This window comes from Cynoglossus semilaevis, chromosome 16 (assembly GCF_000523025.1).
Source record: "Cynoglossus semilaevis isolate Cse_v1.0 chromosome 16, Cse_v1.0, whole genome shotgun sequence".
Classification (NCBI taxonomy): Eukaryota; Metazoa; Chordata; class Actinopteri; order Pleuronectiformes; family Cynoglossidae; genus Cynoglossus; species Cynoglossus semilaevis.
In genome coordinates, this window is record NC_024322.1 from 5,207,818 (window position 1) to 5,231,643 (window position 23,826).

A 23,826-nucleotide genomic window follows, 5' to 3' on the forward strand; every position below is an offset into this window, starting at 1 on the left:
CTATTTAATGACAAATATAAGGCTACAGTGTTTAATGTTCAGCTGCAGTCAGTACACACAACCTGCTACAGATCACCATTAACCAGACACACGGTATTGGGCTTTCTAGATGGGGATCAATAAAGTACACAAGGAGCTCAGGAACATTCAGATTGATTTTTGGTCACCAGATGCATGTTACTTTTAAATTAATGGAAATTTCCACTGTATCAGTGTGAATTCTGAAACGTATATATACTATATATAATTTTTTTTTCTCCACAACAACAATGGATCGCCTGTCTAACTGTGATATGGGTAAGTCTCACTGTTATCATTAGCATCTGTTTTCAGTGAAAAACCTATGGAAACCCACGTTATCCACCACCAGCTAACAACAGTAGGTGTTGAACATGGGGGTGAGTTTGCAGCCAAATGTTTCTCACACCAAAGCAAAATGGCTCAAATAAGTGTCAATATTCCAGAATTAATTTATTATGTAAAAAAATAAAAATAATAATCTCATTTATGACTAAAGGATTTTTGATGTGCACTCAATAAGGCATACAAAAAGTTAGAATCAAAAACCAAAGGGCTTGTAATGAACATAAAAAGTATAAAGTAAGAATAAAGGTACATTAATGGCAAGAGAATAAACATGAATCCAAGCATGCATAAAAGAAGGGCAAGCATTTGGGCAAGACTAAACATGTGTGCATAAATGTCTGTATAGCAGTGATTGTCTCTCTTTAAGTATGTGTCATTGTCAGTGGTTGATAATTTAAAATTACTCTATCACTCTCCACAGGTGAGATTTAGTGTACAGTGGTGGAAGAGTGGAAGCGAGAATAATGTGTTTTGCCTTGAGACCCATCCAGGTGACCTGCAACTGCTTCTCCTTCCATTCAAGTCAATTTCAGGCTCTGCTGAGCCACGGAGCCTCACAACTGGGTTCTCCACATCTTTTCTGACCAAGACAAAAAAAAAAAGCCCTGACCATTGGGGCCACAGTGGGGTTGAGAGTTTGAAATGCTCTTGGGTCACAATGGGCCAGTTAAAAGGTTTTAGTGTGTATGATGAACAATGTCAATATTGCAACAAGTCAGAGAGGGCCATTTCTTATATCCTACATGTTATTTCAAAAATGGTAACATATAGCACAGCACCAATGTAGAACAGGATCATCAAGTCCATACAGGGTACACACAATCTTAAGAGTCAATAGTTCAAGACCTATTTTTAAATGAGTATCTGAACACTGCAGACTTGTGGCCTAAGGTTATAGATTTCCACACCTGAGTGGCTGCATCCAAACAATGCAATTTTTGACTAGACTGAAATAGTATATGGTGGTGTAGACTGAAGAAAAAAAAACAGTGATGCTATGTTGTCTTGCTATTAATAAGCTACACTTCAAAAGAGTTTCAAAATAAATTATAAAATCACACTGCACCTGAAAATGTCAATGTCAAAACTCCACAATACAACACCTCTTCATTATAATGTCACTGGCTAGCTATTAATGCTTTTGTGCCTGAGAGCTAGGAATGACTGGCACCCCTACTCTTTGTTGAACCTCCTGCTTATGTTGGCAATTTAAGCATAAATCCAATCAGGAACACTTGTCTCTCGTGGCTCATCTACAGAGTAATGTCTCTGAGCAGTACTGGTGAAGTACCTTCAAGGCACACAAACGTACTGCCTGTGGAACAATAGGGAAATGATGAACAGCCCGCCTACAAAACTGCTGCTGCCCACGCACACCACCACACACTCTCACGAACTGCCTAGGAGGATGTTAGTACTGTACAGTCATCAGTCATGTATTTCACCATTCAGACAGATCCTGCCATTGACCAGGTGGCAACAGAGTGTGTGACCGTAGGACAGTACATCACAACACAACACTTCCTCATTCAGCACTGTTAATTATTTGTATTCACAGCAGTGACTCTGGTGTTTTTGCACAGCTCTCTCACATCATACGAAGTCTCGGAGTCCCCTGGCCTTGGTCCAGTCCAGCTGTAAAAACCCAGGGGTAGAATAAGTGAGAGTGAGTTAGCAGGGTCACCCTCTCCTCTCATTTGCTGGGTAATGAGCCATGCTATAGAGCCACTGTAAAGCCACACAGACCATAAACCTCAAATAGCTACCCACGCCCAAAACAAGTGCAAAGTAATATTAATACCATTAGCTCCAAATCCAAAATTACACAGCATCCAACGGGGTGCCTTCAAGTTCAGATTGTGGTTTTAATGAGGAATACAACATTCCTTTTTATTTATTTCATTCCATTCCAAATTTCAGTCCCCTTGACATATTTTCCTCTGCATCTGATCTAAGAGTGATTGCAGAATAAAAAATGAATAAATACATTGGGAACATATTTCCACTTTCTTTTTATTTATCCCATGTATGCTCATTTAAGCGTCAAACGCGGCCTGCCTGGGATGTCTCCCAGTGAAAAAGTGAAGGTGACATTCAATAGACAGGAACACATTGTATGGGTTTCCTCCAGGGGGAAACACTCTTTTATTCTCTGCTCACTGTCTCCCTCGCCTTTCTTCTCCTTCACTAAATCCACAAAGGTCCTTATTGCATTAACTTACTTGAAAAGAAGACAGTGTTGTGGTTAACTTAGTAAATTAAATGAAAGCCGAGGTTAAGTCCTAGAATACATTTACTCTACCATTCATTTGATTGACTTTGAATCATAAGATGTGGTTAGTGTTGTTGGTTTAGATTAGATACAGTTTATGATGAACATTAATGAACATGTCTATGTAGGTTCTCAGTCATTCAGGTCATTTTATCTAAAGCAGTTTTCAGTTCTCCCTCAGAACTGAAGATGCCTCTAGGATGAGAGTTGAAACGTCAAGAAACCAAGAGAATCCAGTTGCCCTCTATGTTACTGTAAATTAGTTAAATATGGTTGGGTACATGAAATCGTCTACGCATGAAGATGAACCTACTGAAAAATGTTACGTCCCTTTGGAACATTGTTCGACTGTAGCAGCTATTTGACCAACATGAGAAAAAATGTCCTTATTGTGACATACTCCCACCTATAATGTTCACTCCTCCCCCTTTTTCACCCTCCCACTCTTTATTCTATGGCTTTCAGGGTATATGGCAGATTTGAACTGACAAATATTCGACATGTAGTCAGAGACAATACGGCTGATGACCACACACTGCCACTGCCTGCCTCTCTCTACACTAACTTTGACAAGCCATGACACAATGGAGGCAGCAATCTGATTACTGCTAGGACACATCACGTCCGCTGCATGTGTCCCTCTCAGTGTTTGTTGAGGACAAATGATTGGAGAGGTTCTTAAGAATTAACAGTCCAGTCCAGTATTATTCACCCCACCTCAAAATAAGGCACAAATACATGTAGTTCACTACATAAAAATACACCAAAGAAGTCACATTCAGGTTTGCCCTCATTGAAAATGTTAAATTGGTTTGCAAAGGTGTCATTTAACATATGCACTGGCATGTGCTAAGGTAAACATGTTCTGTTTAAAGAGAAAAACAGGAGCAATTCAGGGTTCATTCACTGTCATCCTCACATATAAGAATAATAAAATATCTGGTGAATCTTTATGGGTTTTTTTGTTTATCTTTGTTTTGTATATGTATAAAAGCAAGTAACTTTTTTGAAAGTTTCAATTGATATGTAGTTAGCATTTAGCAACCCTAAGGTGAAGTTACAGTTTTTGGTCAATTTTTGTCTATAAGCAATTTTGGGGTTATTTCTTTGAAATAACTTGCACAGCGATTTTCAGCTCCAGCTGATACTGTGCAGTAGTTCTTCCCGAAAAGATTAACATATTAATTATGATGGTCTCAAAAGAAAACATTTTTTGTCTTTTCTAAATGTAAAAAAAAAATCTGATGTTGAAAACAGAAGTTCAAATGGTGGGCTGGTTTAAAAGCATATTCAAACTGTCTGTACTTTTATTTTTACCTGTCACAAAATTGACAAATCAAACACAGAGGACTTCAAAGACAGGTTGCGAGCGTGTGCTGTGTTACATTCACAGCTGTTCCGGAGCTTTCTGCACATGCTCACGTACACACATTATAACGAAGCCATTGTGGATGGAAGTAGAGCTGCAGCTTTTCATCTTCTTGCTGTTTTTCTTCCACCTGCACTTTTACTCTCCCATCATCAGCTGTGCTCCAACAGTGGCCTCTCTATCCACCAGCCTCCTCCATTACTACTTCATTTTGTATTGTGTGAAATAATGAGCTGTGGAGTGCTTCAACTTCAGAATACAGTACGAGTGAAATTGATTGATTTTCTTGTTTCAACAGCACTGATAATGAACGTGCAGGAGGGAGAGAGCAGGTAGGGGAAGATGGTGACTGAGCCAGTGAACAGAAGGAAAAAAAAAAAAGTACTTCTAACCACAATGGGCAGTACACTGGGGACACAGCTGATGTAACGCCTAATGATGACTGAAACACACAGGATTGCACATAAAGAAAAATTCAGAAATGTATTTTTCTGTGCGTTTATTAGTTTTTTAGATGATAATTTTTACATTTCAATTTCTTTAACTCACACTGAGCTAATTTATTAGTTCATTCGAAACAGTTATTATGAAGGCTTTTCACCATTCGCTTGTGTTAACATATTAGATATGCAGAAATGTATATTTCAAAATAAAAATTTAAATTATATTTAAGATATTATACTATTATCACCTATTAACTTATTTATGTTATACATTAAAGGCACTCTTCATAACAACAACTTACACGATTAAGTTGACTAAACATCTTTGGTCTCTTTTCTCCTCTACATGATTTCAAGGTTTTGGACACACTGATAACCCATCGGAGTAATTAATTAGAATGAAATTTATTGGTCGGGGCCCTAATACACATGCATATGCAGCAACAACAGCAGGCATGAAACGAGGAATACACATTCACTCAGAATGATCATTTATAATTAGTGCAGAGAAGAGAAAGCAGGGCTGCAGCTGATCAACAACCACTTTATTCCATCAGGCTGATGAGCATGGAGCACAAAACTAGCAGGCATGTCCTAATGGGACACACGTGCGCATGCGTTAGCGTATGCACCGCTCATCAGTGTTGATTAGGAAAATGCATTTATTGCGTGAAATTAGGTTCGCCTAAAAACTTTATTAGAACGACATCTGGGAGCGGAAGAGGTTAGACAGCTGAGGAAAACACAAGTAAAGGCAGGAAGTGGAAAACCCACCTCCACCAAAGGACACACACACACAACAGTCTCTAAGGTGTGTTTCTGTTCCGATGAACTGAGCTTTAATAATGATATAGCACACAATTTGCCAGGTTTAAACTCAAATTTGCACTTCATGGATCTCAAAAGAGACAAAATGTAACGAGGGACAATAACAAACCAATCCTAATTGGATTTTAAATTTTGTTATAGATTTTACTCCCCCATTGTAATACGTTTTATAGGAGACAGAAATAATTGTTATTCAAAGGCAGAAAAAAAACAACCGATCAATGGGCATGTCATTTGAAATACAAGTGTGTTGATGTTGATGTTGCTGCTGCCCGTTACTGTTCCGGCTTCATTAATGGTGCCACAGGTCAGTGAGCTTTGAGATCACAAAGATTGATGGTACATCCACGTCAAACAAATTATTTCTGCAGACACACAGAATTCCCTGCAGAAGGATGCAGGGAAAGAAGGGAAAAAAAATGATCCTGTGCCTGTAGATATAGACTAAATAGAAAAAAAAAGGTGTTTACCCCCACGGGCAGGAGTGATGAGGATAATGTGTGCATGTGTGCTTGTGTGCAATTGTGAATTGTCAGCAGCAATAAATCTGTGTGTGCTTTGCCTACACACTTAGTCTGGCGTTTCTGGTGTATATTTGTAGATATGAGCGCAATCAGACAGGTCTTCAGGGCTGGTGGATGAGTTACGAGGACCGTATTTGGAAAAATGTTAAAGAGGGAGAAGCAGACGTTTAAAAAAGTGAAAAAACTAAAGCAAAATGTTATTTTTACAGAAAAACAAGATACAAAATGTACCTTTTTTTGTCTGTGTGGTGGAAGTAAATAATCTCCTTGTGTATGCAATGTCAAGTTTCATTTCACTGACCGGTAGCAGACCAAACCAAGAGCATGCTAAACCTCAGGCTTCTTCACTTGATCAGAGTGACCCTGACATCTCAGACCTGAAACTTGGAAAGCCAAATTGAGACAAATGGTCTGGCGAAACTGACAGCTAGAAGTTGTTGTCATCAAAAATCTGGCCTGAAGAAGATCGGGGTAATATGATGATCAAATGGAATATTATTGGCCACAGACACAGTTATGCCTTCAAACTTAGGAGATTTTAAAGTTTAACTGCTTTGGTGAATAACAATTGATAAATGTATCAACTAACACCAATGCTTTCTATTCAGTGACCGGAGGTGAAGATTTGATTTCTTTGATAATATATTCAGACTTTATATCTTATTTCACATCCCAGTGTAGCCAAATGCTAAAATAAATGTATTTCTTAAAAAAAAAAATCGAAATTTTTAGTCTGGTCATTAATGTCATTGTGTGAGTGGAAAAAAATAATGTGTATCCCAAAAATAATCACATACATTTTCTTAATCCATAAAAAAGAGGGGGAAAAATAAAGAGTGAAGGGAAAGTACACAAAAAGCACAAACTAATGGCTGTAAATACAAATGACCTCGGCTGACAACACGATGACAACCAAAAGGCACTGCATCCATTTACATCCGCACTGATCTACTTCATCAATGCTCCACTGAGCACAATGCAGCTCATAATGGAACATATTAAAGTGAATGTGTGGGAGGTTTAAGAAATATTGCCACTTACTTCATTAAACGGAGACTCAAGGTAGAGCTGCTTAAGAACAGCCTTTCAGGAAAGTTTTATGTTTATGTTTGCAGTCTGACACAGTTGCTGTTGTTAACGGCATCACTTCTATTCTCAGCCTAGATTGTGATGTAGTTCTGTACGTACCAGCAACCAAATTGGCCATATGGCCTCTAAGGTGTGCATTCTTTTGTACACTATGACTCACCAGGCTATTTTGAAAAGAGATTGCTGCTGGCCTATTACTGTTCTAAGTAGACTTATTTCCCAAGATGGGTCACACAAAAACTTTGCCTGACTGAATAGGGTTGATTATATTGTACACAAGGAATAAAGATTTGAGAACTGGTGTCTTATTGTTGTTGTTTCTTTTGAGGTTTTTTTTTTGGCAATGTCTGTACAAACTTTATGCCAGAATAGATTAAATATTAACTATAAATGGTAAAAAACATTTTACATTTTCATAATACAGCATATGGATAATTCTGTAACTTTTTTCTTAATTTTTATTTACTTAAAACTACTACAAACCCTTAGCACATAACAGTCTTACCCAATTTAGCTATTTTTTTAATTAAATTTAACACCCTTTAGCCTACTGTGCTACGATCATGTCATTTAATCTGTCTCAAAATGCATTAAAAAAGTTTTAAAATATGTCTTAAATAGGAAATTGAAGTTATTGAAAACTTAAATTGAATTTGTGATACTCTGAAGTAGCAATTATCCAAGGGTGGTTTTTTTTTTGTAACAATGTGACATTGGGATATCCCTGCATGGATGCTGCAACATTACGCGACTTATTGTTATCCTTGTGTTAAGGTGAGAGGGTAAACACTTCTCAATATATTGTAGGAGGAGAAAATAACATGAAGACAGATACAGTGCCTTCATGCATAATGTCCCTGTGCAGGTGGGTCTTATCACACACTGCTCCACTGCACGTGTGTATTTCCATTTCAGTGGGACACGTACGCAACATAAACACACACACACACAAACACCGCCAGGCACACCTGCAACCATTTTACCACAAACACACAGCACACACACCTGCTTGAAGTATTTCAGAGACTGAAGCAAAACACAATGTCATCAAAAGACTGAGCAAGATGACAGGGAACAGAGCTGGAGCAGAGATGTACGACAAAATGTCTAATAACTCAGTATTCAAAAGTAAAGCAAGTGTAGTTAAACTGCTTGGTCAAATATCACTCATATAGACCAACGACTGGTTAATGCACACTACACTGTAAAGCAGGAGTCGCCAACTATATTTGATGGAGGGTCTGATTTTTTTTTTGGAGCGAAACTTTCTGGGCCAGATCCTCAAATAAATTGAAATAAAAATATTTTATCTAATATTATGATTTGATGTACACTGTTGCGGGCCAGTTTGGACATTTCAGTGGGCCAGATTTGGCCAGGGGGCCACTAGTTGAGTGTTACTGCTGTAAGACACACACACGTCTTGTTTGACTTCAAAATAATAATGAATGAATTCTTTCTTTGAGTAAATTGATCAGGTTCAATTTGTTGTTCCATTATTTCTAAAGCAGCTTATCTGTGTGCTCAACCAACTGTGAAAGAAAGCCTTCAACGGAGCAGCAGGCAACGCTGACCAGGACTGAGCAACAACCTGCTAATGTGGAGCTCAATGCAGTTTTGACCCAGACTTCAGCGGACTACATCGAGATGTCGCTCTGGATGTTGTACAGCAGAAAGGGTCGGGAAGGTAATGCGCTCTGGTACTGAGAGTACCGGATCAGATTTACTTAGATGTTATGAAAAAGACCTGGTTTCCTTTCAATATATCAACTGATCCTTCTTCAAGGAAGTAACAAATCTTTCTTAAAAAAAATCCTCATATAAATTTTCACATCTTCGCACATCAAATGACGATGAAGCCAATGATGCACTTACAGCCATAGGAAAAGGTTCCACTACCACAACTAAGTCCAGCACCGTTTATGTTGTCATTTACACCAGTAGCAAATTGGGCTACTAAATAATGTTTAGTGAAATTTAACTTGTAGGTTTTTTAAGCATGTTTTTGAGCAGACAAGGGACAATTTAGTAAAATCTGAATTCTCTAAATGTTGATTGATGTCTAGTCTGTGCACAAAATGTGTTTATTCTGAAAATAAATATAATTCTTCTTTCTGTGTTCTGGACATTTCTCTCACTCAGAGACTGGACCAGGCACACATGCTTACATTAGTAACAAACATCACCGACTCAATGGGGTCATTCATCAAACAGCAGGCGTGAAAGACTCATCACACACACGGTAATTGGTTTCTCATCTTCTTCAGCCTACGTGTGGATTTCTTATAGAAAGGTTGGACACGTCGATGGGCTGAGATGACACGTACGGAGACGCGTTCTTGCGCGGGGGACGGGGGCCGCCGCCATCTACGCTCTATTTATAGTCAACCCATGTATCAGTGATTGAAGCACTTGTAAAATAGGCAATTTTACAGTCAATGCACCTAATCACTCAGCTGTAGGTGGGAAATAACATGTCCAGGCAGGCTGAGACATGCCAGCCAGCTGTGAGCACACACAATGTTTATGAGAGCCTGTGGGAGTGTGGGCGTGCGAGTTACGTCTATCACAAACATGGACATGTTCACCAACGCACACATTAGTTCATTCTAAAACTGTTTATGTTGTATTTGCTTCATTTTGGTTCAGAAAACTGCTTTTCTCCTCAGATTTCCTAGTGGTTTCTTTAAAATCCAGTTACAAGCAGATGTTTATCTGCAGCGACACTGAAGAAACTGCTTATTAATGTTCACCTGCTGGGTACTGGAGTGACTAACAGCTCAACCCTGTTGAATGTGTGTGTGTGTGTGTGTGTGTGTGTGTGTTAAGTGCCAGCTTCCTCACACAATAGGACTTGGCTTTTTTAACATAATTGCCCACTCACACAGTCCTCTAGTTTGGAGAAATCTCTAAAAGGTGAGAATTATATAGTCCAACCCATGTGTGGGCAAACATTCGACCCACTTGTTCTTCTCAGAGTAACAACGGAAAATGTTTAGGAAACAATCCAGATTTTAAAACACATGTTCTAATTTTTTGTTGCTTATGTCGTCAAGAAACAGGAACAGAAATCGAGTCCCAACCTCAAGGCCGCAGCACAAATGAATCGATATGGGAAACAAAAATATAATAGTCAAAAGTTAAAATATAGTAAATACAATTAAGTTGTTGCTTTTTGCTGTGATTAATTATTATATTGTTATTGTATGAACATCATGGTGAAGTAATGGTTTCCAGGACAGATTTAGAACATTTGAGCAGCATGTTTCTCAAACTGTGACCCTCACCCACCAGCACTTTTGTGGAACCACGTACACTAACAATGTGCAACTCACTAATAGAAGAAAATACAAGCATATAAGAAGAGGGGTTTGAGTAAAATTTAAATGTAAACAACTTATGTCAGATAACATAAGAAAAAATAACAACCTAACAATAAGTTTGAAAAAAACTTGCTTTAATTAAACCTTCTTTTACCATCTGTGCTTTTGGGAGCATGACCCGTGACTACAATTATGATTAATTGGTTTCATTAAAGTTAATGGCCATCAAACCTGTTAAAGGGCCACAATTAGCCCATGGTCAAAGGGTGGATTAGCCTGAGCTGTGGATTAACCACTTTGATTTTCCCTGAAGAAGTGAGTGGTAAAAAGTCATCCTTAATTCACATTAGAAAAGAAAGACCTTTGAGGTTTGACAGCCACAGTTTGGGGCCTGTTTAAACACAGAGACTGAACTGAAACCACTTTGATGACAATAGGACTGTTGTCTTTCCCTGATTATGTCATGTCAGCTCTTGTTTATCATAACCTTAAAATGTCACAAATTAGAGAAATGTAATCTCATAAGAAATGTAAATGTCAAACATGGTTTTAACTTATACTGAAATAAAAATCTCAAATTTACATTAACTACAAATAATCTTACATGAAATTGTTGAGCAAAACCCAAACACTGAGATTTACCATTTGTTCACTGGCACATCACAATGTATCCAATATTAATTTATACCTTCAAATATAGAAAATATTTTTAATAAATGCTATATAACATATTACATAACATAACATAATTTTTATAAGCTTCTCACCTGTTTGAGCTTCTTCAGATCTTCATCCAGCTCCAGATTGTCCAAAATCACAGCCACAAAGAGACTGAGCAGAATCTACACACGCATCAGGACGAGAGGAGAAAGAACACATGCCGAGCTTTAGCACACAGTTCTATATTAATGTCTCACATGCCCCAATAATAACAAAGAGTAAAAATAAAACTCTTCCTTTAAAAACTGCCCTGTAATTGCATTTGCTGCTCCTGTCCTTGAAGACACAGTGTCTGTCTGAGTTGCGGTGTGAGTCATCCTGAGACTGTCTGTGCTGCCTGATTGCTCTCCGTATCGAAGGGCCAAAATGTCAGCACTTATTACGCCTGAAAGTCTGATTAACTGTGATTAGATGTAGCACTTGAGGGAACACTGAAAGATTTTTAGGCACTAATTGAACGCATTATGAAAACACTTCATGTGTTCTCCACACTACTTCCTTCTTCCCGCTTCTATTGTCCAAGAGTTTGAACTGAACATGAACAGGACTACACTGCAGAGGAACAGAGGCCAGATCTAATAATGTAATGGTATAATTTATAATGAATACTATACTATAATTTAGGATGACAATAGTTAACGCAGAGCCCGATATAAATAGTTTGAGGAAAAAAACAGTTTTAAGAAAATGTTCATATATATATTATATATTCATATAGTTATAATATGTAAATAAAAAGAGAGTCAAATTAAGAATATTAATCTAAATGTATTAGTATAATATTAAACTGTAGAAATTAATGAGTACAACTTTTCTGACAGATAAAAGTTAGCAGACATCAGTAAAAACTAGCCAAACACTACCGTAGGCTGTATAAAAAAGAGGTCCTGTCTCTTATTAATACTGGACACTGCACTCACCAGTGTAGCGAACAGATGGTAGAGGATAAAGTAAATGGCCACAACTGGAGCCCACATGTGACCCACTGCTACCAGGGTCTGGTCCATTACATCTATCCAGCCCTCCTGGGTCAGGATCTGGAACATGGACATGAATGCCTACAAGGAAGGAAGAACAAGATAAGAAGGTGTTAGAGATACACAAGCTAGAAGGTATGGAAGTGAAAACAAAGGAGACGACTGAGGCACAAACACCACTCTGACTCTATCTTGATGTAGGGAAGAGGAAGCACACATCCATTTTCTTTCCCTCTCTGTTGTGCTGCCATCTCATCTCCTTACTGGAGGTCAGGTGACGGTGCTAAAGCAGACAGCTGCAACCACACTGGCCCCTGGAGTCAAGTGGCACTTCCTGCACCTGCTCTGTGGAATCTGACCTCCAGACAGCAGACTCCTTCCCCTACCTGCTTCTGTGTCCTAGTCACTGCAGATAAAGATAAACCCAGCAGCAGGTCTGCTCACAGGGGAGACTGTCAGACAGCATTAACTCTGATGTGTGCTGTTTATGCATGCACACAGCATCTGTGTGAGGCTTATGTTGTAATGACAGCAAAAAGAAGGCGAGAATGCTAACACAACATACACTGGCTTTCCTTTGGTTTATAACAGGGTTCACACACTATACAGGTCGACAGCAGGAAATTAGCTTCTGGTCATTTCTGAGGCTTAAGATTATCCTGTTTACATTTCAGCTATCTAGGCCTCTAACCTCTACCAGCTATGTTCTGACAATCAATTAGCAATAAAGGCTAGTCTCCAGTTTTTGGGAAATGTTTTAGTTACATGTGTGTTAACAACTAGTTTTGCCTTTGCTCTTTTTATGAATACCATTTAGCTCTTTATGACAATCAATTTGAGTAATTTTTGGTAAATAAGTGTATTTCTTTTCATTCAATGTTTGCCAAACAAGATAAGATATATGTCTTTGCCATATATCTTGTCTTTTGGCAAAGACTTATATCTTGCCTACAATTGGATCATTTTTGGCTAAGTTTCTTTTAGCATGGTTTTGGCTTTCAAAAAATGATTTTGCTGTTATGCAGTAGTTTTTGCTGTTTTTGGCTACATCTGCAGTTTAAGAGTCTTATAAGCTTAGTCTAAGCTTATATGTTTAGACTATTCCTGGTAACTTAAATAAAACAAAGAAAACTGCTAACTTCTTACAGCTCACAAAATTGTTTTGTCTTACGTTTGCTCGTAAGCCAAGTGTTGTTGCCAATAATAAAAGACAAGACATTGTTCTTTAAAAAAAAAATAGTTCCAAGTCATCAGTCGACTGTTACAAGCGTTATTAAAACCTGATATCATTTGTGTTTCAAATCCACCACGCAATAATATTCCTTTATAAAATTTTAGCTTTTTAGAATTATTCATATTGTTCTTTTTTATAAAGAGGTGTTGAAGTTTGATAAGTTTCTCACCCTGGGGAATGTGGTAAAACGGTCCAACTCCTCCACGAAACAGAACATCTGGAGGCTGATTGCTGACATGACGATTAGAAGGCTGGCTGTGAAAACCACCAGGCTGCCCAGTTTTTTACCTGGACCAAAGATCTTATAGACAAAATCCTCCAGCGCGGGCGAAATCTTAATCAAACGTACCACACGTAGAACCTGGAGGGGAGAAGAGGATAATGATTTTAGCTCTTTTGAAATATAGAAATATATATATGGAAGCAAACACACTTAGTGAGAGAGGTTCATTGATTACACATTGATTTTAGAAGTGGAACTATTGATCTTGACCAGCGGTAAAGGTGCAGTTACTGTGTTCTACATCCTCTAGCTTGACCCATAATTGCTTATGGTGACTTGAAGTTCCCAAAGGTAATGCAGTTTGGCCAGGGTTTGATCAAAAATCCCCAGAGTGACTAATGACCAAAGTGCACAGAGTCGCAGGTGAAGGCTTCTAAAGTCTATTTGAACGGCCATACCTCACTCTCCAAAGTACGGCTAAAAATGAGAAGGCAAGACGGAAGCAGAGCTAAAAGGGTAAACCACAGTATCCAAATACAATATCACAGTCACAGCATGATGACAGATGGGATGGGAAGACACTCCAGCTTCTGCTCCTCACAGACCATGAGGACTAACAGCCATTTTATAACAAGCTCTGAGAGAAAGAGTGAAACCATGAGAGAGAGTGGGTTCACACCCAAAACCTGGCCAAAAAAAAGAATATTAATCATTAGAATAAGACAACAACAAAAAAATCTGCTTATCTTTGTTTTGTTCTGTTTACGCACCAGGGAGGTGATGAATATGCAACACATAAATACCCTACACTGAAGTTCAGGAGTATTTTACACCAACAGTACACAGAACTGCAGCAGTGGGAGCTGACAATGGCTGCAACACTTTCTCATTATAGTGTAAAAACAGAGTGACACCGTTATTGTCCAGCATTGATGACTTTGTTATTAGTCACATTTGACAAAAAAGAAAGTTTACTCCCATAAAAAGTCATGAAACAAGACAGGGCAATTTTTATAATTCATACAAGAATACTTCATACATGCTACATAGTACTGTAACTGAATAACTCAGGTAATTCAGGTTAACCAACCTGAGGTGGTCAGTGGTGCCTCTACTGCAACACGATTTGCAGAAGAGCCACAGAAATGACCTTTAATGGTTAAGTCAGTCTGGGAGGGATAATGCAGCAACAATTTTAGCTTAGATCAGTCTTTAAATAAATCGTAAAAAGAAAATGTCATTTTGAACCACATACATAGACTAACTGCTAACTGTAACTGCTTCCATCTGATGTGCAGACAAATTACGTACACAGTAGTCATACAAATTCTTAACGAGACCTGAGGTCCGGAGCTAATGATGCAAAACGATGCAATGCAATTATGACGGAGATCTGCAGTCTGGCTCAGAAAAGTCTGCTAACAATGAAACATTTTTTAATAAATTATTTTATATAATCAGAAAATTTATTTTTTTGATAATATTTAACAATCTTTTCTGTGTTAGGGACTAAAATTGTTTGTTTTCTTCACTTTTGTTTCCTTTTTATTTCTTGAAACTGTGTTAGTTAGTGTGCAGTTTGCAATGCTAACATTTAGACATGACATTTGGCTACAGATGGGATTCTAATTCCAATACAGAGAAATTGGACGATAATCAGTTATCACCAGCATGAAAATTAGCCTGAGATGAAAAAGCATTTTTTGGGAGAGACACCTTTTAGACTTGTTTGAAATTAGATATTAACCATGTCATTACTTTTCAAAAGAACGTTATTAAAACATAAAATCAGGAATATAAAAACCAAACTGATAAACAGATCAAATTTGACAGGAAGTAAATGTTTGGTCTGGAGTCTGATCATATTTGAGACTGTGTAGACAACACACGGACTACCAATCAGACCAAAAGTGATAAATGAGGTGTTTACTACATGAGGGTGATGCATCTGATTTCAACTACAACTGAAAAAGGGTTATACAAATCACTATGTCATCTTTTGCCTGAAAGCTCAACAAAAGATAAAGTATAATACAAGGCATCATACGCATCAACAGGCATCATTAGTCAAATACATACAATTCTGCTCCACGGCAGTAGGAAACTGAGGTGTTCAAATGTAAAAAAAATACATTGTTTATATAAAAGAAACAAAAGGAAACATGAAAACAAAACCAAACAGACGTCAGGGTTAGCAGGATTATTTATTGAAGGCATCACTGAACGCTAAATAGGAACTAAGGCAAGGCTAGGCCAGGTTCTCAACATCTAACACACAGCTCCAAAACCGTTACATATCCTTGGGCTGAAGGACCCAAATGTTCCCTGATGTTTTCTTTCATCTAATTTATTCCCAACATAGTGACATGATTTTAACTAAATGTCCCAATTTTGGCCTCTCTCCTGGACACTTTTGTTTTATCTTCAGTAAAATAGTCAAATTTGCACATTAGCCTTTTCTCTTTGTCATCCCTATGATGGTTTTTAAATATTCTTCTAACCATTTCTCAGGCTAATCTAACTACATCCACTGTATTTACAGGTTATTACAATTCTTTGGCCTGCCACCGTGTTTTCTATTTTTTACTTGTATATTTTTTTTAAACTGCTTGATGACTTGAGACCTTTTTAATTATTTATGATATGAAATGATTTATGCAGTAAGGAATTGTGTTCAATAATTAACAGTCACTCAAGGTAAATGACAAAAACATTTAAATTTTTCTACTACGAACACTGAAAGCCAAGGGGTAAAATTTAAAACCACAGAGGTGTTAAAATAGCTAAAGAACAGCATATATTCCTACCTGAAAGTAGGTGAACTGTGAGTGATAAAGGTCCGGGTAGATGTGAAGCGTGGTGCCCACAACCAGCAGAGATTCAAACTTGTGCAGAGATGAGCTGATGTAGCCAGTAAAACCCAGACACCAGATCTTTAGAAGGGCTTCCAGGTCAAACAGAACAGTAAATGCAACCTGCAGGTAAAAATGTGTGAATAATTTGATTGTGAACACAAACCTCCCTCAATACAAAGGTATTATTATGTTTACAATGTTACTTTTGGAGGAAGGTTAATTAGAAAAAAACTAAAACTCTAAAATGTGGATTTTTTTTTCCATTTTTCTTCAAACATGTTGCACATTTTCTTTATTAAATCCTATATTAAGCAAAAGAACTTTTGGTACGAAAACATTAACATTTGGTATGGAAAAATGCAATTAAACACAGGAGTTGCAAGGACATTGGACACCAACACTAGAAAAACATCAATATCACAGGCAACTCACTTCTGCCAGGTAAAACTCATCATAATGTCTGCGGTGGTTCTCGCCTTTGTAATAGTTGCTAGCGGCAACGATGACGTCCACAGCAACCATACTCAAGATGAACATGTGGAACACAGACGACCGCATCAGTTGCTGTGGAGACAGACCAGCGTTTGATGGCAATCAATGTAAATTGCACAAAAGATGGAAAAAGAGGGTAAGAAAAAGCGGAAATGAATACAAATTTCAAAGAGCATTCTGGTTTGTTTGTCACATTACAATCCATCATATACACAGGCAGCTGTGATCCAGCAAGGCCAGTGTGATGAATAACAATCTGATCCGAAATAATAGATCCTTTCCGGTGTGATTGAAGTCTATGACTCAGACAAGACAGATGGACACGCACAGGCACATTATGGTAGCATTGACTTGGAATTACTCTCACAGACAGACAAGAAAAACTGACAGATGAGATTCGCTCTTCCTTCTGTGCAAACTTGTTTGGCACAAGTCTAGTGTCTTAAAAAAAAAGTTCAGTGTACGACAAACAAGCTGAAGGATATTTAGAAGATTAAAGGCTTTTCATCATTATTGTACTTAAATTTAAGTTGTAAAATGGCAAGACCGTTAGAGTAGAAATGTTTCAATCTGACTTATTTTGGGTTTTCTTTCACCTCACTAGACGTTCGCAAATTATCTTCATGTTATCATAACATGTAGAGCTCACAGATTTGCATCCAACCTTTTAGTACCTTTTTTACAGATCTAATATACATTGGCTCTAAAAGTAACACATTTTCTTAACCAAAATACAAATACTTAAAAATAAACTCAACATTTAGTTATGCCATAAGTGCTTTTCTGCCACTTCTGATTTAGTCAGTACTTAAGGCATTGTCATGGTTCATCTTCTGGCATCCTTTACCTACTTTTAAAAATCAAACAGTGCAACTACTCCTGTATTTTTTTACTTCTCCTGAAGTGGAAAGATGTTTTAGAATAATTATATAAAATAATATAACATAAAACAAATGTATTTCATTTTGTGGCAGCTAATCAGGGACTATATTCTAGGCTAAAAGGTGCTAACAGTCAAAGTGGGCCAGTAGCTAAACAGCAGGAAACTCATAGCAATCAAGAGTCCTTTCTTTGGCTGCTGGGAGAAACATTAACCCAGACAGAGGAATCAATGTGTATTCAGACAGCTGGAAACAAGAAGGGAAAGCAAGAATAAATGTATGTTATTTCCTGTGGGAATAGCAGTAGCACAGAATGCCAGAGAGAACATGACATTATGGAAACAATGCTGATATTAAAGAAAGTGAAAAAAGCCACATCTAATAAAGAGTATGAAGCACAAACAGTCACATTCTTTGTTAACACAAACACCCAACTGAGAATTAGAGAGTAGATAATATGACAGATGTGATCACAGTCTTGAACTACACGTATGTGGAAGAACGAGCAGCTTGTGAGTGGGTACAACCACTCATCCTAAAAAAAGACCTGTATGTGAGACTGGCAACAAAGAGGATCGAACGAGTGAATAGAATGGGAAGTCTTCGAGCCAGTGGAAGAGCAAATGCATTATAGGCAAATAGGAAGTACGCCATTCTCTCCTCCTGCACAGAATTATTCAAATTGTTGAGACCTCAAATTTACATTACCTGATTTCTTATTGTGTGGAACAAAAAGATTCAAATCACCAATAAGTCCAGCTCTAGGTATAGTAGAAGTGTGAGCTAACGGTGAGTAAAAACAAAATGCAAATTATTAGAGACAACTCACCTGAATCGATTTTATAAAAACACATACATTTCTAGTGGCAAATTTGCAAATTTAACAAGCTTGTCTGTATAGCAAGGAGATCACAGGTTCTCTAAATGGATCACAAGTTGTATGGGGTTTGCATGTTCTCCCAGTGTTTGCTTGAGGTTTCTCCAAGTATTCCCATTTCCTTCCACAGTCCCCAAAACATGCAGATAAGGGTCAAGGTTCATCGGACAACCTAGATCGACCCCATGTATAACTCTTTTTTCTTGGCCCTCTGTTCTGACAGTTGTCTGGTCTGTCATAGTGCAGACCCAGAGAAAAGTTTTTTTGCACAAGGACATGCAGTAATAATTAAATGACCTGGGTTAATAAGATTAATGAGAAACTAATGAGTCTATGGAGACTCCACACACACACACACACACACACACACACACATATATATATATATATATATAGGTAGGTGGTCTAAAAATCCATGCTGCTTTTGTAAATCAAGATTAAAGTTTGCTCCTTGTTTTCCACATTTTCACACACACTCACCCTCACCCTCTACACACAGGTTAGACTTCCTGAATGAGATTGGACGTGACAAAGCAGTTTGACATTTCCAGCAAGCAGACGCTCTCCCCCACGGGTGTTTTGGCTGAACAGAGTTGTGGGTGAAAGCGTGTGTACATGCATGCATATGTGTGTGAGAGTGAAAGAGAAAGTAAGGGAGATGGGGGCAGACTGACAGGGAACAGCAAGTACACACTTGGGCGTCTGCTCTTCTCAAGGTCTTGTCTTTGCCCCCTTTTCCTGTCAACCGCTCTGAAATCAGAGAGCGGGTGACATCTGTACATGAAGACACAGCCTGTCCATCCCAAACCAGCTCTGCTGCGCCATAACCTTTCAATCTACTGACACATTCTTCCTTTTTCCTTTAACCCCTTCACCCTAAAGATTTTGTGGACTTCTTGAAATGTAAATGTACCAAAAGAAAAGGCCCTCTGGTTCATCCAGGGCAGCTGATGGTTCAACATATAGAGTCTGAAAATGTCAGAATCAATTTAACAGCTTCAATTGTGGAACAAGATGGCTCTCTTCCCTGCTGTTTGATGTTACTTTCTTTGCTTGTGTCTCTCTGACATCCTTCCTCACTTGTTTGATGGATGCTATTTATTTGTGCTGCCTCTGGCTGGGTCTTTGAAAGCTCCGGTGCTCAGGGTGGACCACACACACACACATAGATGTGTGAACACACCCACGCATTAATATTTTATCCTTTAGTGATAAAAGCACTTACATCATTTGTCTGTCTATAACAGAAAGCAAAGAAGTGCCGCAATTAACAAAAACATGCCGACCAAATGTAACACAGTTGCTCGATAAAAGCACTAAAATTCATTCCTCTGTCCTTTTGTGTATTAAACTGTCTTGAGGGCACTTTTATCAAGTTATTCAATTTTATGTTTTTTATTCCATAACATATGCAAATTACCCCTGTGTGGGTTAATTGCAACCAGTACCCCAATGTCACCTGCAATTTGCCTGATTCAAATCAAACTACTTTATTTTCTCATTATACTGTTTTGCATAAAGTATCAAAAAAATGATCTGTGTTTCCCAATTCTCAAATTTCTCATCTGAAATGACAAAACCAATTGTTTCCCCTGAACACATTTCATTACATGGCCAAATCTTTCCAGTCCAAATAAAGAAAGCATGTTCTCCAGTTCTCTTGACAACAACACGGTGTACCTATTAAAAATATGGATTAATATTTTGTTCTTGGCTTTAATGTTCATTTATTTTGGGAAATCAAAGCGCACTGCGGCAGCTTTCCAGGCAAATAAAAATTAGAGACACAAACAAATATTAAGAATTAATTGTCATTTCTTCTTGTTCATTAAGTTATCTGTTCATACCTTGAAACCATTGTTTTCAGGTGTCTTGCCACTCAAACAGAACTGCATCCCGGATCCAACACAAAACGTACAACTCCAGAAATCACAATATAACCAGAGCAGAGAGACAGACAGATAGATGAATGCATCCTCATGCTCCGTCTGTTCACTCAGACTGCCAATAGGGACAAACTCTTTCAACTGCAACATGTGAAGAGAAGAGCGCAGCACATGTGCACATAACTGGCAGGACAGAACTGTATTCACACAGGAATTGCCACCAACAGGCCGGGCTCTGTTCTGGCACAAGCTGCTGCGACAGTTTCGCCGACACTGTTAACCATAATTAGTAAGAAACTGAGTGGGATTAATGACTTTCCTTCAGTCACTTCAAAAGCATTTGGTTTGGTTTAAAATGCAGACAGATCTACAGGTCCTACCAAGGTTACTTAAAACATAAAAATGAAGGGTTCTGAAAGATAATGTCATAGGAATGCAGGTTTATTGATAAGTTATGCTCCGTCTTCTTCAACATTTTCCAAAAGCAGTTAAGAGTCAGAGTCTAACAGACTGAATTGACTTTCAATAATGAACATAGTTTAACTCTATAACCTAGGTAGGGCCTTCAAAATCCCATTTGGAAGTTAGAATATTTATATTTTTATACAATTTAGCTTTTTGCCAATATCCAAAATGCCGATATTTATTTTATTATTTTCCATATTCCGATATCAACCGATACCAATACTGTACATGCTCACATCACATATCTCCTGTTGTGGAAGTAACAAATTACCTATTTTTATTTTGATACCAAAGACATTCCACAAGCTAGCATTGTCTACACCAAATTTTAAAGCGAAACAAGCGTATCTGGTGGAACCGATGAACTGCATTATTGGATTTTCATCATCAGAGGTAAAACCGATAACAATTCCTACCCTAATACATAACTGTGCTAATATCGTGTTGATAATACCAGTCGGTCGATATTATCCGACATCTATAATTTAGGCTGGGATGCACTCTTAAACCAATAATTCCACAGTCCATATCGTTGCTTTAACACACAGTTGATACACTTGTTGTTATTTACACACTCTGCCGGCAGAGTTTTTGTTTCACTAAAACCAATTCGAGTTTTAAAAAAACATAAACGCCCAGCATGGTTTAGTGGAGGCTTCAACCTCAGGTCAGAGGCCCAGGTGGTGTCAGATAAGCCTCACAGATTGAAAGGCAGCACGACAGACACACCGAGGCGACTGTAGACCAATAAATACTGATGAGGAGAACAGCTTCACCGTTTCGACAGCAACCTTTAACTTGTTTTTTCCCCTATATTCAGGAATGTTGGTTTATCTTTATCATTTACTTTGTGATTAATATGATTCCAAATTTTCAAAATCGTTTAACAGCCCATAACACAGGATGTCGATGTAAAGTGGACGTCCTTGTGAAGCCTGACTGACAGCTACAGACGGTTGCATTTTCTGATACATAGAGTTTATAGTCTTCACTTCAGGGTCTGAATGAAAGACTTACTACACAGAGTAGGTGCTAAATCAGACGTACATCGTGAAACTGGTGGGCAGTAAACTTTGCAGACATTTTTGGTTCCAACACAAGGTTGCTCTGACCATTTTTATCGAAGGAGTGGGTGTGTTAAAAATCTTTCTAAAGTGCAGATCTAACAGAACGGGTGTCCTCTCGCTTATTATGGCCCTGACTGGAGCAGGCTGACTCATGTCTCTGGCTGGAAAACAGCTCTTAATAAAACATGATAGTCTGCCCGTCTGCAGCCTCCTACTCTTAATAATATCTGATGTTCTTCGCCTTTGCCTCCTCTTTGTCTGTTTCCTCTGACACTCGTCCTTCCGGACATTTCGTTTATTTGATTTTCAGCACACACCGGGCAGCAGATCCCAAACTTTTTGACTGTGCAGCCTCTTCTATATCCCAACCAAGTTAACCCGCCCCCAATTAACCCCACTTTCAGAAATGAAAAACCCAACGAAACAGGTGTTCTTATGAGGGCAGCATGTTAAATCACACTCAAATGACCAGAATAATCGTTTTAACAACAACAAGGTCTCGCATTTGAATTAAACTGAAGTAACAACAACGTCTCAATAGGACACAATCTAGATGCCACATATTGTGCATAGAAGATAACTTCTTGTACCTTCATCTTAAGATGAGGTGCATTTGCAATAGCCTGCATATATTTATTAATTAAAATGTCAACATTTGATTTTAAATTTTAAAAGATAAATGTTTATTTACACATTGTTAGGTGGTTGGGGGGGCTGACTGATAGGAGTGCAATAAAATATATTCATTGCCGTATCTTTCCGTGGGGCAGAATTTCTGCGCTGCCCCTGGAGCTAGCCATAATTTTTCAGTGCTTTTTTTAACTGTCACTATTAAATATTTCACTCAGACTGGTTGGCTTTAGTTCTTCCGCCAGTGTCCTTCCTCTTGTTCCTTCTGCTTACTGCCTTTAACCTTGAGATGTTGCGACAGTGTGGCCCTGAAAGCTTAAAGTGATAAGAGTGGTGTCACTGGAAAGCTCCACAGGGCAGAGATCAGTGGCAAAGGGGGAAAAGAAGGTTATGGAGAATCAATAACCTCTGGTTTGGGAGGAAGGGGTCAAAAAGGTCTCCTATTCACTGGACCCTCACCACCCCTCTGTGAGCTAGTGCGTTATTCATCATTCTGTATTTAGCTCTGTGGCCACAGAGCTGAAACATGGGATGTAAGCCACATTAAACACTCATTGCAGAAGAGAAAGTGTTAATTAATCACAGGATCCACATGAATTACTGAAAGTAGGTAAAGTGGCATTCGTCACAGGTCTTCTAACCTTTCCTGGAGGTCAGTGCTATCTTGATTATTTTAAATAGAAGTGCCTCAAATGTAATGATTTTTATGTGAGCTAACTCATTGTAGCTTATTAAATAATTTTTTTCACCTAGGGGTTTGCACCTCTCTAAAGTATCACCTTCTACTTTTGCTTATACCAGCCAAAGCTTCAATCTGCTGGGTAATTACGGCATTGTGGTGCACCAGAGGCTAATTAGTAGACCAGGTCTGTGGGGGAAAGGAGAGGATGCTTCATTAACCTCCACTGATCTGCACAGTGCTACCGTGAGACCACACAGAGAAACCCAGGTAAGCATTTAAAAACCATAAAAGTGAGGCAGATGCTGCAAACAGATACTGAACACTCATTGGGAAACAAGAAGTGTGAACATTTAGTCATAATTTGATGTTCCATCAATGAGACATGAATTACTAATGAGGCCCTGGATCCTTATGATACCCATGCGCTATCGAGACAAAGCTTATCTACCCAACTGTACCAGAGGACATGTTATCTGGTCGAATCTCAGTAGCTCTTGGCTCTAGCTTCAGTATTTAACCCAGGGGAGTTCCAGTGGTATTGATTTTCTCACCTAACTCTTGGCCAGAAAGAAGCACATTACAAGACTACTGCTGGTAGCCTTAAAAAAGACAACACGTACTGA

The 23,826-nt window shown here is 38.3% G+C and overlaps 1 protein-coding gene across 6 annotated transcripts in view; it reads right to left on the reverse strand.

The window, feature by feature from the left end:
- Positions 1 to 23,826, reverse strand: part of nalcn (sodium leak channel, non-selective) — a 67,241-nt gene that overhangs the window by 29,319 nt on the left and 14,096 nt on the right. For all 6 annotated transcript variants that reach the window (XM_008328245.3, XM_025063629.1, XM_025063628.1 and 3 more), the window contains 5 exons: positions 16,656 to 16,787; positions 16,176 to 16,343; positions 13,315 to 13,506; positions 11,855 to 11,992; positions 10,982 to 11,056 (listed from right to left, as the gene is read on the reverse strand). In XM_008328245.3, the coding sequence (XP_008326467.1) occupies positions 10,982 to 11,056; positions 11,855 to 11,992; positions 13,315 to 13,506; positions 16,176 to 16,343; positions 16,656 to 16,787 (705 nt within the window). The remainder of the gene's footprint in view (positions 1 to 10,981; positions 11,057 to 11,854; positions 11,993 to 13,314; positions 13,507 to 16,175; positions 16,344 to 16,655; positions 16,788 to 23,826) is intronic.